The 18,101-nt window shown below is 37.3% G+C and overlaps 1 protein-coding gene across 1 annotated transcript in view; it reads left to right on the forward strand.

Moving 5' to 3' along the window:
* The window catches only part of ZYG11B (zyg-11 family member B, cell cycle regulator), a 75,361-nt gene that overhangs the window by 19,439 nt on the left and 37,821 nt on the right, over positions 1 to 18,101 (forward strand). The window contains exons 2-3 of the mRNA XM_060089812.1: positions 3,624 to 3,789; positions 9,095 to 9,849. Coding sequence (XP_059945795.1) covers positions 3,624 to 3,789; positions 9,095 to 9,849 — 921 coding nt within the window. The remainder of the gene's footprint in view (positions 1 to 3,623; positions 3,790 to 9,094; positions 9,850 to 18,101) is intronic.

The raw sequence follows: 18,101 nt of genomic DNA on the forward strand, positions 1-18,101 counted from the left end.
AAGCCATTTCAATTAATTAGAAAGAACTTTCCTGTTTGTTCTTCCTAGAAATTATTTAGTCTTTGAACTGTGGATTTCCTTACGATCCAAATGAAATCAGACTTGACCTTCTCTCCCTTCTGCTTTTTTTAGTAGGAACTTTGTTTTTACTTGCCTAGGGTATTCCTAATTGGTGAAGGGAAAAATCTCTCTGAGCAGGAATTTCCAAGAGATGAATTGTTTAGACATGGAATTCCAGCTTCTGCTTTTGTCCTTTCTTTGTTAGTCCTCCTGTGCTGCTGCTATGTGTTTAAAAATAAGGGGAATTCCCTGGCAGTCCAGTGATTAGGACTCGGCACTTTCACTGCCATGGCCCGGGTTCAATCCCTAGTTAGGGAACTAAGATCCTGCAAGCTGCAGCACGGCTTCTACTACTACTACTACTACTACTACTACTACTACTACTACTAAAATAGGAAATACTGATCTCTCAATACTTCTATGTTAGCTTAAAGTACTGGAATTTGGAGAGTCACAGATGGCAGTATAGTTTTTGGAGCAGATCTCAGATAATCTGAGTACAGTTCTAGTCCTGTCCCTGGCTTGATATATAACGTCTCTGTTTTCTTCTTTAAATGGAGATGATTATCCTTGTTCACATCACAGACCTTTGAGTATCAGGTGAGATAACATATTTAGAATTTGTATATAAAGTTGAAAAGGTAGTATATTATGGTGGATAAGGGCATAAGCTCTTGGAGCTACATTTCCTGGGTTTGAATCCTGCCTCTGACCCTTACAAGTGTGTTTCCAGACGCACTGCCATTATTCTAAGTTCTTTGGTTCCTGTTTTATCTCATTGAATCCTCACAGCAACTTTATGAAGTAGGTATTATTATTACCTACATTGTAAGATGAGAAAACTTAAGAGCAGAAAGGATAGGTAACTTGTGTAATGTCACACACTTAGTAAATGAAAAGTTGGGATTTGCACTCTAGCTCCAAAGCCCAGGTGGATTAACTATTAGGCACATGTACTTCCCAATAGAAGAGCAGCTGACTAGAAAAGTCTTATGCTTACTAATAGGAATTAACATAGAGATAAGGGGAAGTTTTCTTTGAAAAGGAAAAATTTGTGGGGTCTAAAAACCTGTTTTTGTTTGTGGACATATTTTATCAATTGGAAAAAAATTTTTTAGAATGATTAATTAAATTTTATAAATGTCCATATGTTACTACCTGGGTTTGTTCTTTTAAAATGACTTCTAAAAATTATGTACTCAGAAGGTTTAGATGTCTCCCCTCTGATAGTTACCCAACTTTCATTTATTTTCTCTTTTGTAAAATAAATAGATCATTTTGAAACTTACCAACGGAGGTCAAAGGGCATCTTGTTTCATCTGGGTGATTAATTTTAGACATTTAGAAAGATGGTACAATGAAGAGTAGAAAAAGCAGAAAGAATTCATACTTAGAACACAGGAAATAAGACAGAATAGGCAAAGTTCTGTGATGCAGAAGTTGAATTTGAAGAATTACTTGCTCTGAACTTTTTCTTATGTGTCCTAGCTACACCTAGCTGCAGAGGATACAGAGATATATAGTCTTTGTTACAAGTGGTCCTGTGCCCAGGTAAAAATAAAAGGTTTTATTAACATGGAAGAAAAGAAGAACAAGTTTTAGGGTTGACAGCTCACAGTCTCTGCTTCATTGGGCCAACCATTTAACTTTTGTGAAGTCTGTTTCCTCATCTTAAAAAATAATGTCTTTGTTGCCCATCTTACTCAGTTATTACAATATCAAATGTGTCAATGTGAAAGCGCTTTGTAAACTGTGAAGTATGTAACCATTTTAATAACTTAAAATTTTATTTACTTATTTATTTATATTTTGGCTGCATTGGGCCTTCGTTGCTGCACGTGGGCTCTCTCTAGTTGTGGCGAGCGGGGGCTACTCTTCCTTGCGGTGTGCAGGCTTCTCTTTGCAGTGGCTTCTCTTGTTGTGGAGCATAGGCTCTAGGTGTGCGGGCTTCAGTAATTGTGGCACATGGGCTCAGTAGTCGTGGCACGCAAGCTCTAGAGCACAGGCTCAGTAGTTGTGGCTCACGGGCTTAGTTGCTCTGCAGAATGTGGGATCTTCCCCGGCCAGGGATCGAGCCCGTGTCCCCTGCATTTGCAGGTGGATTCTTAACCACTGTTCCACCAGGGAAGTCCCAGTGCTATTTTAAATGGAATTGTTTCCTTAATTTCATTTGCATATTTTTCATTGTAAGTGAATAGAAATATAGGTATTTTTATATATTGATCTTATATCCTATAACCATGATGAACTTGTTTTTGGTTTTTCTTTTTTAGATCTGATAGTTTTTTTGGTGTGAATTCCTTAGGATTTTCTTTTGCAAAATTATGTTACCTGCAATTAGAGACAGTTTTACTTTTCCTTTCCAATCTGTATGCTCTTTATTTCTTTTTCTTTCTTTTTGGTTTTCTTTTTTAAATTTTTTTTGGCCTAATTCTAGGACCTTCAGTACAATGTTGAATTGATGTGGTGAGAGCAGATTTCTTTGTCTTGTTCCTGATTTTAGGGGGAAAGTATTCAGACTTTCAACATTAAGTATGATACTAATTGGGTTTTTCATGGATGACCTTTATCAGGTTGAGGAAGTTCTATAAACTATGTAATTTTTAAAACTTACCTTTAAAAAAATTTATTTATTTATTTATTTATTTGGTTGCTCCAGGTCTTAGTTTACACTTTGTCACTTACTGTGTGTAGAATACTGAGAAAGATGTTAGTTTTCTGAGCCAGTTTTCAGTTATGCAAAAATGAAGATAATCCTTCACTGCTTTGTAAAGTAGGGGTGAGGAATAAATGAAATAATGGATAATTCATGTTAAACACTCAGCAGAATCATATAGAAAGCACCTAACGGATGGTAGCTACTGTAATTACATTTTAGTTATATTATTGTTGTTGGGGACACTTAGAGTGTTTATTTCTGTAATTAAAACGCTTATACTTAATCTTTGTGCTTATTTGATTAGTTCTTTGTTCCTCAGATTGGAATAACTGGGTTAACCTTTTTCTTTTTTGACGATAACAACTATAGCACATTCGTTTACCCAAATAAACTGATCATATTTGAACTGTTAGGTTGGGATAGGAATTTTGTGGGAGATTAAGTTGGAAAGTAAATTGGGGCTAGATTTTGGAAGGACTCAGGCATCGTCATTCTGACAATCTAAGAATTTTGTCTTTTGTCTTCAGCCCCATGAAGTCCATTGACATTTTGAGCAGTACAGGGTTATTTAGGGCTGGTAAATTAGGAAGATTAATCTGCTGTGCCTCTGAGGTCTTCCGTGACCATCCTTGACTGATTAGGGTACTCTGCTGTGTGCTTATGTGACTACCCAATATATCCTCTATATTTAGTATTTAATAGACTTTATGTAAATATTTGTTTAAATGTTTCTCTTTTCCTGCTTCTTGAGAACATGGACCACTGTCTAACATGATATCTAGCACAAGGTAGACATTTGAATAAAAGTACTTGTTGAACAAGGAAATGAATATTTTGTTCTCCACTCTTCTGGAAACTAACTTGTTGACTTTTGTTTTCCCTTTGTTTCTTCCTGGGATCCAAGGAGGAGGCATCTCCTTATTCCTTACTTGATATCTGCTTGAATTTCCTGACTACTCACCTTGAGAAGTTCTGCTCAGCAAGGCAAGATGGAACACTGTGTCTGCAGGAACCTGGAGTATTCCCACAGGAGGTGGCTGATCGGCTGCTTCAGACCATGGCTTTTCATGGTAAGAAATGAAATAAATAGAGGAAACAAAAATTATGTGCTGTTAATTGGCATTGGATTTTGAAGTGCTACTGTGGCCATTTAATGATTTTCGTAGAAATAACAGAAAACCCTAATTCTAGGAAGAGGAATTCATTTATTTTTGCCAATCCTGCCACTTACTTTGTAATTTCTGATAAGCATTTTTCTTTTCTAATGTGGCAAATCATTTTTTTGTTCGTTTCTTCTATATTGTTTTGTTTTGAGGAGCCATTCTCAGGGCAAAAATAATTTCTCTTCCAAAATAGCAGTTTAGAAGTCTGCTGGTCTAAAACACCTTACATTACCATTTGGCAGCAGGAAAATCAATAAATACTACTATGGAAAAACTAGTTTCTGCTTTTGACCTTTGAAATGGGAAATCATAGCTAGTTTATTACTTCTGTTTTCAAACACATTCTGAAAATAAATTATGAAAGATTTATCTGGGAAATTCTGGTTATGTATATTGATAATTTTTGTTACCTCTATATACGTTTTAAGTTGAAAGAGATATAATGCCTTTATATATTTAGGGTGTATAAACTCTTACAAGTAAGAAACACAATTTTCCCACAACTATAAAATAGAATGAAAATGTGGCAGTAATGATAATTATCATTTATTGATTGCCTCTTGCATGTAATAATGCCAGGCGTTTTATATGCTTTTCTTGAATTTGACTTTTCTCAAAAACCTATAATGTAGCTATTTTTATCCAATTTATATACAGATAAGGAAACTGAGGTTCAGAGATGTAACTTGTTAAGAGTCACAGTGTTAATAAATGTCGTGGTTCAAATGCAGATCTGTTTGATTCTAAATCTATGTTCTTTTCACTGCCACACAACCTTCCTACACCTACATTAGAGGTATTCCTGCTCCTAGATGCCTGATGATGGTATACACTTTTGTTGTGACTTTAGATATGTATATGCACACAGACACATACACATCTATTGGGTTGGCCAAAACATCTTACGGAAAAACCCGAACGAACTTTTTGGACAATCCAATAACATAAATATATTTATAAATATTATATTTTATTAAATATTAAATATAAATATATAAATTTATTATGTATACTTAAAGTCACAGCAAAAGTGTATACCATTATTTGGCATATATATAGAGAGAGAGAGAGAGAAAGAGAGAGAGAGAGGGAGAGAAGGAGGAGAGCGAACACAAATGCAGATAATGCATTCCAAGGAAAGGTGGGAGAAATAAGGCTGTAACTGAGGTATTTTGGAATAATTTAGGGAAGAAGAAGACATCTACATTCCTTGGTTTTCACTAAGCTGCTCAAGTCTGTAGTGTCTTTGAATTCTTCCAACCTGCCAAAGGAACTAGGGTAAATTTCAATAGATATTATCCGTGTTAAAGTTAAAGGTCCCTTACAAAGCTGCACAACAATTTAAGAGATCATGCCAGTGCTAACATTTCTTTCTGGTCTCAATTGAATGATTACACTTACCAAGCTCAATTTAAATATTTATATATATATAACTGGTCTTGTCAGTCAAAAGAATAAATGTTAACTGAAGTTTTAACTTTGCCAGATTCCTTTTGAAATATGACTACTATTGCTTAATAATAGCAGCTAACATTTATTGAATGCTTGTTATATACCAGGGACTGTGGCAAATGCTTTATATGGATAAAATAATGAAAGTAGTTTTTAAGTAAATGTAACTAAATAATTGCCCTCCAGAGTAATGTCTTGGGGAGGCTATATGCTTGATCAAAATGTGTTTTCTACCTCTTTGTTTCAAACTGCCTTCAGATGAGGAAAGTGAGAGTCAGAGAAACAATGTGCTGCCCCCATTTGTGTTTCCCCAGTGTGATTACCTGCCTTTTTCACCAAAAAGTGTTCTGAATTATTTAATCTCTTTGTAAAAATCATATCCACCTTCAGTCAGGAGTGGATACTGCTAATATGCAAAAGAACAAATTCTTGTCACAATTTTAAAAAGTTGTTTGATAAATGTTTGTGTGTTTGAAAATTTTCATAATAAAATGGGAAAAAAGTTGTTCTGTGAATTTTTTCTTTCTTATTTTTGCTGTGCCACGCAGCTTGTGGGATCCTAGTTTCCTGACCAGGGATCAAACCCAGGCCCCTGGCAGTGAGAACGTGGAGTCCTAACCACTGGACCACCAGGGAATTCCCTATGAATGCTTTTAAAATTGATAATATATTTTTTCTAATAGCATAATGATTTTAAAAAATAATTTATTTACATTAAAAAATTTTTACTTATTTACCCGATTCAAAGGATTAATGATATTGGTGGCAATCCTTATTAAAATAAGACTGATACTAAAGAGTTTTACTTATTTGGTTCTGTGATTCTCTTGTCATAATCTTTGCTCATTGTGTCTGTTGTCTCAAAGCTAAAAATCTTCCAGGAAATGTGTGGATAAAAGCTAGGAATCAGAATAAGAATTTTACCACCTAATGATAATGCTATTTAGCTATTATGCATATAATATCTAACTATTAGCTATTATGAATATAATATCTATTAGCTATTGTGAATATAATATCTAATATTATGAATATTATAATGCTGTAATCATCCATGTACAGGTCTCATGTGAACATAAGTTTTAAGTTCTTTGGGATAAATACCCAGGAGTGCTACTGTTGGGTTCTATGGTAGTTGCATGTTTAGGTTTTAAAAAACTGCCAAACTGTTTCCAAAGTGGCTTCGCCATTTTACACTCGTACCAATATAAGACTGACCCAGTTCCTCTGCATTTTGCTGGCATTTGGTGTTATTACTATTTTTTATTTCAGTCATTTTAATAGGTATGTAGCCATTATTTCTTCAAATACTTTTTCAACCCTACTCTGTTGCTCCTCTCTGGGACAAATAGCTCTGTTCAATTTTTTTTTTTTTAGTCTATTTTTTTTTCTTGTTCTTTAGGTTTGGGTAATTTCTATCTTTTTATTTTTTAGTTCACTGATTCTTTCCTCTGTTCCTTCTGTTCTGCTGTTTAGCCCAACCATTACTGTATTTTTCAATTCTAAAATTTTCCTTTGTTTATTTTATTTATTTATTTTTGGCTGCATTGGGTCTTCATTGCCGCACGTGGGCTTTCTCTAGTTGCAGTGAGTGGGGGCTACTCTTAGTTTCGGTGCGTGGGCTTCTCATTACAGTGGCTTCTCTTTGTTGCAGAGCACGGGCTCTGGGTGCACGGGCTTCAGTAGTTGTGGCATGCAGGCTCAGTATTTGCGGCTCATGGGCTCTCGAGTGCAGGCTCAGTAGTTGTGGTGCACGGGCTTAGTTGCTCCGCTGCACGAGGGATCTTCCCAGACCAGGGCTCAAACCCGTGTCCCCTGCATTGACATGCGGATTCTTAACCACTGCACCACCAGGGAAGCCCTCCCTTTGGTTCTTCTTTATACCTTCTATTTCTTTTTTGAGGCTTTTTGTTTTCCATTTGTTTCAAGCATGTTTGTAATTGCACACTTAAGCATTTTTATGATGGCTCCTTTAAGATCTTCATAAAATAATTTTAACATTTCTGTTATTTCAGTGTTGACATCTATAGATTGTCTTTTTTCAGTTTGAGATCTTACTGGTCCCTTGTATGATGAGTGAATTTTAATTGAAATCTGGACATTTTGGAGACTACTGTTTTGGAGACTACATGAGACTACTGTTTTAGTCTGTGTCTCTGACACCACTTTAGCACTGGAAGGTGGAGGCACTGCCTTGTTATCACCAGATTGGGATAATATTCTGGTTCCCCACTTGACTTCTGTTGACATCCAAGACTTGGGGCTCCTCATTATTGCTGTGCAGGGGATTGGCGTTCTGTTTCCCCACTAGGTCTCTACTGATACTGCCCTAGCTGAGGGAGGTACGAGTACCTCATTTCTCTTCTTCAGTTGGCCTCCACTGACAGCATGTTGGGGTGAGGTGACCTCATTACTTACTATTGGGCAGTGATGAAGTCTCGACTCTCTACTAGGCTTCCTTTGACACCACTCCAGCACTGAGGGGGAGGAGCATCTCATTACTGCCAGATGGACATGAAAGTCCTGGCTTCCTACTCAGCCTTCTGTAACACCTCCCTGTGGGGAGACTGGGGCAACTAGTTACAGCAAGATTGAAAGTCTAGGTTCCCCACTTGGCATTTGCTGGTGTGGGTGAGGGTGTGGCCACAGTTTTTTCTTTGGTGTTTGACTGAAGTAAAGTAGTTACTGTCTAAAAGTTGCCTGCCTTGCTAGGCTGCCCCATTCCTGATACTTTGGCTAGAGTGATCAGATTTTGGGGGGAGCTACTTTTGTGTGTGCTTGTTGGTATTTACCAATTGCCCACTTCTTTGACTTTAAGCCTGGGATGTATGGTGCAAGGAAAAAAAACCAGTATCCAACGTATTGTTCTTTGTGTCCAAAGACCCCTAGCTGGTCTGGTTTCTTCTCTTCACCTTTCAGAGTGATCTAGCCTCATTTCTTATCTCTTCCCACTTCCATACTTAAATTTCCAGAAATGTACCATGTTCTCACTCATATCTAGGTTTTCCCCTATATTCTTTTTCCTCTCTTTACCAGGGAGACACCTTATAGCTCTAGCCGTTTCTTATGTTCAAGCAGTGTAGAACTACTTGTTGTTTTCTAACTGTGTGCTGGGCTTTCACATCTCTAAGGCTGTTTTTTTTTTTCCATTTTTTAAATTGAGATATAATTGACACGTAACATTATATTAGTTTCAGGTGTACAGCATAATGATTTGCCATAGGTATTCTAAGGCTTTGTTGATGCTGTTTATTCTTCCTTTAATTCCCCTCACCTTCTTTCTCCATCTTTGAACTTTTCCTTCATCTTTGAAGGACTTTCTCAAAGATCACCTTTTCCATGAAGTCTTTTTCAGATCTCCAGGCATCATGGATTATTTCCTTTTTTTTGCTTTCATGATACTTTGTACTTGGCTCTGGTATACCATTGGCTAGATCTAGGCACATAGCCCCATCTAAGTCCAAGGGTAGGTTGGGAAACGTAGTTGTCCGTGTGTCCAGGAAGGGGAGGAGAACCAGATGTTAATAAATATCAATAGTGTCTACCACAGTCCTGATTCTGCCATGTGCTATTTCTGTGCTCTTGGAAGGCCACTTTTTTGAACCCCAGTTTACTCGTCTGTAAATTGTAGATAATTGTATTCTTACCTCACTGAATTGTATGTCAATTAAATGAAATATTTTTACATGGGACTGCTTTGGAAATTTTAGCTATCCTTTAACCGTTTTTTGAAGTTAAAGTGTTGCTTGTTTTTTCCTAGGTCTCCTGAATGATGCAACTGTAGGTATTTTTAGGGGCAACCAGATGCGCTTAAAACGAGCTTGCATTCGCAAAGCCAAGATCTCTGCCGTTGCGTTCCGGAAAGCCTTCTGCCACCACAAGTTAGTGGAACTTGATGCCACAGGTGTGAATGCTGATATCACAATTACAGACATTATCAGTGGGCTTGGCAGTAACAAATGGATCCAGCAAAATCTCCAGTGCCTAGTGCTGAACTCATTAACTCTCTCACTCGAAGATCCTTATGAGCGGTGCTTTAGCCGGCTTTCTGGCCTTCGAGCATTAAGCATCACCAACGTTCTCTTTTATAATGAAGACCTGGCTGAAGTTGCCTCACTGCCAAGATTAGAGAGCCTGGATATTTCTAACACCTCGATCACAGACATCACGGCTCTGCTGGCCTGCAAAGACCGACTCAAGTCTCTAACCATGCATCACTTGAAATGTTTAAAAATGACAACTACCCAGATACTGGATGTTGTTCGGGAACTAAGACATCTGAATCATCTTGATATTTCAGATGATAAACAGTTTACATCAGACATAGCTCTTCGATTACTAGAACAAAAGGACATCCTGCCCAACCTTGTCTCCCTGGATGTCTCTGGGAGGAAGCATGTGACAGATAAAGCTGTTGAAGCCTTTATACAACAACGGCCCAGCATGCAGTTTGTAGGTTTGCTGGCCACTGATGCTGGCTACTCTGAATTCCTCACAGGCGAAGGACATTTGAAGGTTAGACTTTAAAAATATATTCCTTTGTCTGGCTGACCAATGTTTTAGTTGCAGAAGACTCCATTAAGGTGAATGTCTAATAACATATGGAACATGTTCATGAAACAGGACATTATATAGTGGAAAGGGCTTGCTTTAGAGTTAGAGTCCTAATTAAAATCCCAGCTTACTTGCTTCACAACCCAGAGCAAGCTATGCTGTAACTTTTTTGAATTTACATTTATTTATAAAATAGATATGATTCGTACCTTGCAAAATTCTTCTGAAGATTAATAATTATATATGTAAAGTGGAAGTCATATAGTAGGCCCTGGATAAATGATAGTTCACATGATGATAATGTTTAGATATTTTGAACCACTTAAACATACCATTTCTAAAGGATCACTTCAAAGAAACTAGGGATGCTCCTTGTTGAATTGAGTATCTGATGGGAGAGCAAGTTCTCCAAGGAGATCTCTATTGTAGAAATGGTAAAATTTTGCTTTTCTTAAGGTTTCTCCATGCCTAATGGTTTAAATTCAGTTTAGGAAACATCTGTTGGACTTGGTACAGCTTGGGATTCAAAGATGAAAAAGATATAGGATTTGCCTCCAAGGAGCCTGATAGTAGTAGTGATGTTATAACTATAAAGCCAAGGATCAGTGTAGTTGCTGTAAGAAAGTAGGAGAAATTTTTTCTAGCTGGAGCGTTTTAGACTTGATAGAGAGAAGATGGTATCTGAATCAGACTTTGAAAGATAGAATTATAACAAGTTAAGGAAAACTAATATTCTTCTAACATACATTATATCCTATAGGTGCTTTATATTGTATATGCTAATATCTATAGATAGGTATTAACTCCATTTTATAGGTGAGAAACAGAGTCATAGAAATTATATGATTTACTGTTTTTTTTTGTTTTTTGCGGTATGCGGGCCTCTCACTGTTGTGGCCTCTCCCGTTGCAGAGCACAGGCTCCGGACGCGCAGGCTCAGTGGCCATGGCTCACGGGCCTAGCCGCTCTGCGGCATGTGGGATCTTCCCGGACTGGGGCATGAACCCACGTCCCCTGCATCGGCAGGCGGACTCTCAACCACTGCGCCACCAGGGAAGCCCATGATTTACTATTAGTTAGAACCAACATTTGGATCTACATCTGTCTAATTCCAGAGCCCCATTTTTTTTCCCCCTACTTCCTACACCGCTTAAGCAGAAGTATCATTTGATCCTACTGGGGGCAGAGTCAGGGATGGCCTAGAAATGAATACTATGACCAAAATTACAAGGTATCTTTTTTGAGCAACCATTATTTTATTTATTTTTTATAGAAGTATAGTTGATTTACAGTGTTGTATTAGTTTCTTGTGTACAGCAAAGTGATTCTTTTTCATATCCTTTTCCATTATGGTTTATTACAGGATATTGAATATAGTTCCCTGTATTATATAATAGGACCTTGTTGTTCGTCTATTTTATATATAGTAGTTTGTATCTGCTAATCCCAAACTCTTAATTTATCCCTCCCTCTTTCCCATTTGAAAACCATAAGTTTGTTTTCTATGTCTGTGAGTCTGTTTCTGTTTTATACATAAATTCATTTTTCTCATATTTTTTTTTTATAAATTTATTTTATTTTTTGGCTGCGTTGGGTCTTCATTGCTGCGCTCAGGCTTTCTCTAGTTGCAGAGAGCGAGGGTTACTCTTCATTGCTGTGCACAGGCTTCTCATTGCAGTGGCTTCTCTTGTTGTGGAGCATGGGCTCTAGGCACGCAGGCTTCAGTAGTTGTGGCACGTGGGCTCATTAGTTGTGGCTCGCCGGCTCTAGAGTGCAGGGTCAGTAGTTGTGGTGCACGGGCTTAGTTGCTCTGCAGCATGTGGGATCTTCCTGGACCAGGGCTCGAACCTGCGTCCCCTGCATTGGCAGTTGGATTCTTAACCACTGCACCACCAGGAAAGCCCCTGTCTCATATTTTAGATTCCACATATAAGTGATATATGGTATTTGCCTTTGTCTGTCTGAGTTACTTCACTTAGTATAATAATCTCTAGGTCCATCCATGTTGCTGCAAATGGCAATATTTCTTTCTTTTTTATGGCTGAGTAGTATTCCATCATGTATATATACCACATCTTCTTAATCCACTCTTCTGTCGATGGACATTTAGATTGCTTCCATATCTTGGCTATTGTAAAATAGTGCTGCTGTGAGCATTGTGGTGCATGTATCTTTTCAAATTATAGTTTTCTCCAGTTATATGCCCAGGAGTGGGATTGCTGGATCATATGGTAACAGTATTTTTAGTATTTTAAGGAACGTCCATACTGTTTTCCATAGTGACTGCACCAATTTACATTCCTACCAACAGTGTAGGAGGGTTCCTTTTTTTTGTGCAAACATTATTGATCTCAAAAAAGGAGAAGGAAAGTTTAGTTATAAACATTTTAAAACATTTCAGTTCTTAGACTATTTGTAAATGTAGACTTTAAAAAATACAATGTAAGTTGGGCCTCCCTGGTGGCGCAAGTGGTTGAGAGTCCGCCTGCCGATGCAGGGGATACGGGTTCGTGCCCCGGTCTGGGAGGATCCCATATGCCGCGGAGCGGCTGGGCCCGTGAGCCATGGCCGCTGAGCCTGCGCGTCCGGAGCCTGCGCGTCCGGAGCCTGTGCTCCGCAACGGGGGAGGCCACAACAGTGAGAGGCCCGCATACCGCAAAAAAAAAAAAAAAAAAAAAAAAAAATTCCAATGTAAGAAATTATTTTGAGTCACTCTTTTTTATTCATTCAATAAATATTTTATTAAGTGCATACTCTGTACTGTGCTGGACATGGGGATTTGATGGTGAGGCGAAACAGGCATGCTCTTGCCCTCATGGAGCTTGTAATTTAGTGAGGGAGTCAAACAATGAAGTTTCATATGTCATGGGTATATGCTTTAAATATATATATTTACATTTCATATACATATTTTTAAATATTTTATTATTTATTCATTTATTTATTTATTGGCTGCATTGGGTCTTTGTTGATGCACGCAGGCTTTCTCTAGTTGTGGTGAGCGGGGGCTACTGTTCGTTGCAGTGCACGGGTTTCTCATGGTGGTGGCTTCTGTTGTTGCGGAGCACGGGCTCTAGGTGCGTGGGCTTCAGTAGCTGTGTCTTGTGGGCTCTAGAGTGCAGGCTCAGTAGTTGTGGCACATGGGCTTAGTTGCTCCGCGGCATGTGGGATCTTCCCGGACCAGGGCTCGAACCCATGTGCCCTGCATTGGCAGGCGGATTCTTAACCCCTGAGCCACCAGGGAAGTCCTCATATACATATATTAACATATAATATGCATCCATACATATGCTTTAAACTGCATAGTGCTAAGAATCTAGAAGATATACAGTACTACATTTGAGAATATTTAACAGAGAGACGCGACTTAGTTTAAGGCTTCTCTGAGGACTTGATGAATGAGTGAAGATCTTATGGATGAGTAGCTTGGTAGAGGAAATTCCAGGCAGCGAGAATGATATATGCAAAAGATGTGTGGTAGGATGGAGCATGGTACATCCAAGGAACTGCAAGAAGGCCACTGTGGCTAGAGTTCCAGAGTAAGAAGTTGCAGAGCGATGAAGTGAGGCTGGAGAAGTAGGTGCCAGGGCCAGATTTCGCAAGGTCACATAAGCCAGGTGCAGGGCAGCAAGAAGTTTGAGGAACTTACATACAACTTGTTATGGAACAAGATAGATTTCTAGCACAGGGCTTGTTGGTAAAGGAAATATAAACATGTAAATTACTATTTTAGTGTTACTTAACTCCCTAAGAAGTGGGTCAGACAGTAAAGAACTGTAAAAATCAAAGGGAAAGAATTCTTAATCTCTGTGTATTGGAAGTTTTGGAAGGATTTCCCAGAAGAGGTGAGCTTCACCTGTGTCCTGAAGGATGAAAGGAATGTGTCCCTAGTACACTGCACTAAATAATCTTCTCAAGGCAAAGATCCTCTAATAGTTGTGATTCCTGAGCAGTACAATTTTTGCTGATTGTTCTTACCACCAACAGACCCTAGAGTGAATTAGCCTAAGTTTTTTAGTTGAGGCTAGTAGGACATCTGTGTTCCACAATGCCTCTGTGAAACAAGTTTGATTTCACAATGGAACTGTTATTACTTTGAAATCTTGGCTCTAGGAAACACCTACTTTATTTGCTATCATCTAGTTTCCACCTCTGTAAACATTGAAGCAGTGATTCTCAGCCTTGACTGTAATTAAAATTACCTGGAGTGTAATTATTTGAGATGAAGGATGTGTTAACTAACCATATCATGGTAATCATTTTGCAATATTTACATGTATCAACTCATCATATTTTACATATTACACTTACATGATGTATTTGTGATATATGCATGTATAATATTATACATCTTGATAAAGCTGGAAAAAATTTTTAATTAAAAAAATCATCTGAGGAACTTGAGCAATTAAATCAGAACCACAGGGAGGTGGGACCCAGACATCAGTATTTTTTAAAGCTCCTTGGGTGATTGTAATATGCAGCTAAAATGGAGAATCATTGTTTTAAAATATTTTTTTAAAAATAGAGATCATTGGAACTTTGCCCTTTATTCAACTATACACAAAAGTTGATGTTGCTTTGTTTTTTCATTAGTTATCTATTTTATACATATTAGTGTATATATGTCAATCCCAATCTCCCAATTTATCCCACCCCTCCTTTCCCACCTTGGTGTCCATACGTTTGTTCTCTACATCTGTGTCTCTATTTCTGCCTTGCAGACAGGTTCATCTGTACCATTTTTCTAGATTCCACATATATGCGTTAATATACAATATTTGTTTTTCTCTTTCTGACTTACTTCACTCTGTATGACAGTCTCTAGGTCCATCCACGTCTCTACAAATGACCCAATTTCGTTCCTTTTTATGGCTGAGTAATATTCCATTGTATGTATGTACCACATCTTCTTTATCCATTTGTCTGTCGATGGGCATTTAGGTTGCTTCCATCACCTGGCTATTGTAAATAGTGCTGCAGTGAACATTGTGGTACATGTGTCTTTCTGAATTAATGGTTTTCTCAGGGTATATGCCCAGTAGTGGGATTGCTGGGTCCTATGGTAATTCTATTTTTAGTTTTTTAAGGAACCTCCATACTGTTCTCCGTAGTGGCTGTATCAATTTACATTGCCACCAACAGTGCAAGAGGGTTCCCTTTTCTCCACACCCTCTCTGGCATTTATTGTTTGTAGATTTTTTGATGATGGTCATTCTGACTGGTGTGAGGTAATACCTCATTGTAGTTTTGATTTGCATTTTTCTAATAATTAGTAATGTTGAGCATGTTTTCATGTACCTCTTGGCCAAAAAATTGACGTTTCTTTTAAATTATTTGTTTGACTACTAATTTGAGAGCTGAAAAATAATAGGTCATGTTAAGGGAAGAGAGCTGAGATTGCTCTGTCTCCTTTTTTAGAATTTTCCAAGTTAGCAAAGTTGATGAAAAACTTGTCTGAAATGATTGTCTTAGTATTGTGATGCTTTAAACTAGTTTAGGTTGACATTTTGGGCTTTACATGTTTTTTAGACCACACTGAAAGATACAGGAAATAGAGACAGTGTGACTCCCCAGTATTCCTTATGAGGCATTCTATTATACTCTTAGTGGGTGGTTATAAGAACAAAGGTTTTGTTTTTTCCACTTTCATATATATTATTTATTTTGATCTCTTGACTCTGTGTGGGAAGTATTGTCCTCAGTGGGAGGGAATGGCTTTCTTAAGGGTCGCAGCCAGCTGATGAGCCTGGTATGTGTCCTTTCTACTACATCTCATTGGCTATATTTGAGAATCTTAGTTCTTTCCTTTCCTCTCTGTTTCTAGTCCCAACACAGATGGTTTTCTTACCACAGAATTACCAACTCTGTCACCTGTTTCCCTACCCAATTTATTCGTCTGTAAGCAACAGTTTCTTGAACCTTCCACTTCTCCACAGTTAGGACTCTTATGTTTTTTGGCTGCCTCATTCCTAGACTCTGGGGTTATTTACCAAGCTGTGGTTCCCAGTTCCTGAGAATCACTGGTTGTGTGCTAAACCCAATATTCTCAGTTGTCATCTTATTTGATCTAAAGTGGCATTTGACACAGTTGATCTTGTCCTCCTTCTTGAAATACTTTTTTTTACTTAGTTTCTAGGATATCAGACTGGTCTTGTTTTTTCCCTACTTTTTGGACTCACCCTCAATTTCCTTTATTGGTTCTTCCTAATCTCCCAGGCCCTAAACCTATATGCTAATGACTCCTAAATTTATATCTCTAGCCTAGACTTCTCCCTTGAGAACTAAGACTCCTATATTAAATGGCAGTAATCAACATCCAGTGAAGGTACATAATAAGTTTTTTTAAGCAAAGGAGTCGATCCATTTTAAAAAACACTAAGAACTTTTTAAAGATGTCTGAGCTAAGGCCTCTGCCCTTGAGGAATTATAGTCTCGTGGAGAGGAGGCAGACCAATTTAAAAATAGCTTTAATCCATTGTAAGAAATGCCATAATAGAGTTATATACTGAGTGCTACAAGAAAGTTTTTCCTTAGAATATACATTTTAGTTTTAATCCATATATTAAATATTAATAAGGCTTAATTTAGTGGTTAGGGATATTTTCTCTGTTTTAAATTGTTTGCAGAAACTAATGCATACAGACACTTGTTTGTTTTGTTTTGTTCATTTTTGGTTTCTTTTTTTTTTTGATCTAGCATACGAAATTGATTGAATTGAAGATGCATATAGTTTGAGGAGCCAGATTGCTTGATTTGAGGGTTTATCACTGGCTAGAGAAGTGTTGATCACTGAATAAACATACAGGCAATGAAATTTGGTTTAGAGTATTTACATTCCAGTAACAAAAGTTCTTTAATTTTATATTTAAAGGTAACTTGAGGTTACATTTCATGTAAGTTAATATAAAGCTGTTGGAATCAACCAAATGTGGACTGATGAAGTCTGATGAAGATTATTGTTAATGTGTTTTCCCTCATACAATCTTTTTTATCTCATGTAATAATTCAGTGTCTTTCCAAATCTAAGAAAATCTAAGAAAAAGTTCAGGGTGATTCCAAAAGAACTGAACACTTGGAAAGTTTTTATTATTCAATAACTGCTTATATATGTGAATACATAGTCAAGACCAATGTTTATGTATGTATGTTATACATAAATAGTTTAAAAAGCATTTTGTAAAGAAACTTCCACTGTTATTCCTACAATCTTACAAATGCTCAAAACTTGCCTTTGTGTCACTTGGTACACATCTGTACTGTAGTCTAATTCTTATTAGACCTTTGTAGCATATCCTATCAGTGTTTGAAATGTCAGCCATGATGCAGCCCTTCATTTCCTCAAAGCTGCATATTCCCGCCTGAATACTCTATGTTCATATAAAACCTAGTTTCTGAGTAATATATTTTAAAAGTGTTTATTTTTGTGTCACCTTTTATAATGGTACTGCCAAAAAAAGACAGTCTTGCACCGTAATGAGATTATCTCTCTCTGAACAGCAGGGTTTTGGGTTTTGTTTTTGTTTTTTTAACGTTTTTTTGCCTTTTTGTAAAATAAGACAGATGCAAAGACCATAAATAACAAATGTATACCTTAATGAGTGAAAATAAGATGAACACACTTGAAACCATCACTCAGGTTAATAAATAGAACTTGTCAGCTACAACCTGATCACAACTCCCTCCTTCCCCACAAAAGTAATCTCTGTCCAGACTTTAATGATAATCATGTCCTTGCTCTTTTAAATAGTTTATCATCCAACTGTTTACCTCTAGGCACTTAGTTAATCTTACCCATTTTTCAAAATTATATGTCTTTTGAGTATCTTTTATAAGTTCCCTCTCCATCCCTTTCTTTTCCTTATAATTTGTGTATTAACGAATCCAGCCCTTTGATTTGTAGTCTCCCTCAACCTGGGTTTTCTTGACTGTATGCTTGTAGTGCATATTTCACTGACTTTGTATTTTCTGCAAATTGGTAGTTGGATTTAGTGACTTAATCAAACTCACGTTTGATCCCTTTGTCAGGACCCTCAGGTGTTGTGCTCTTTCATTAAGGAAGTACATAATGTCTGGTTGGTTTTCTTTCTGTGATTTTTAGCAGTTGTTGACACTCAACACCTAGTTATTCATTGGGGATCATGGTGATATTCTAGAAGTTTCTTTTTTTTATTTTAAGAGTTTTGTTTAGTTTTGGCTGCATTGGGTGTTCA

The sequence above is a fragment of the Mesoplodon densirostris genome, chromosome 2 (genome assembly GCF_025265405.1).
Source record: "Mesoplodon densirostris isolate mMesDen1 chromosome 2, mMesDen1 primary haplotype, whole genome shotgun sequence".
NCBI lineage: Eukaryota > Metazoa > Chordata > Mammalia > Artiodactyla > Ziphiidae > Mesoplodon > Mesoplodon densirostris.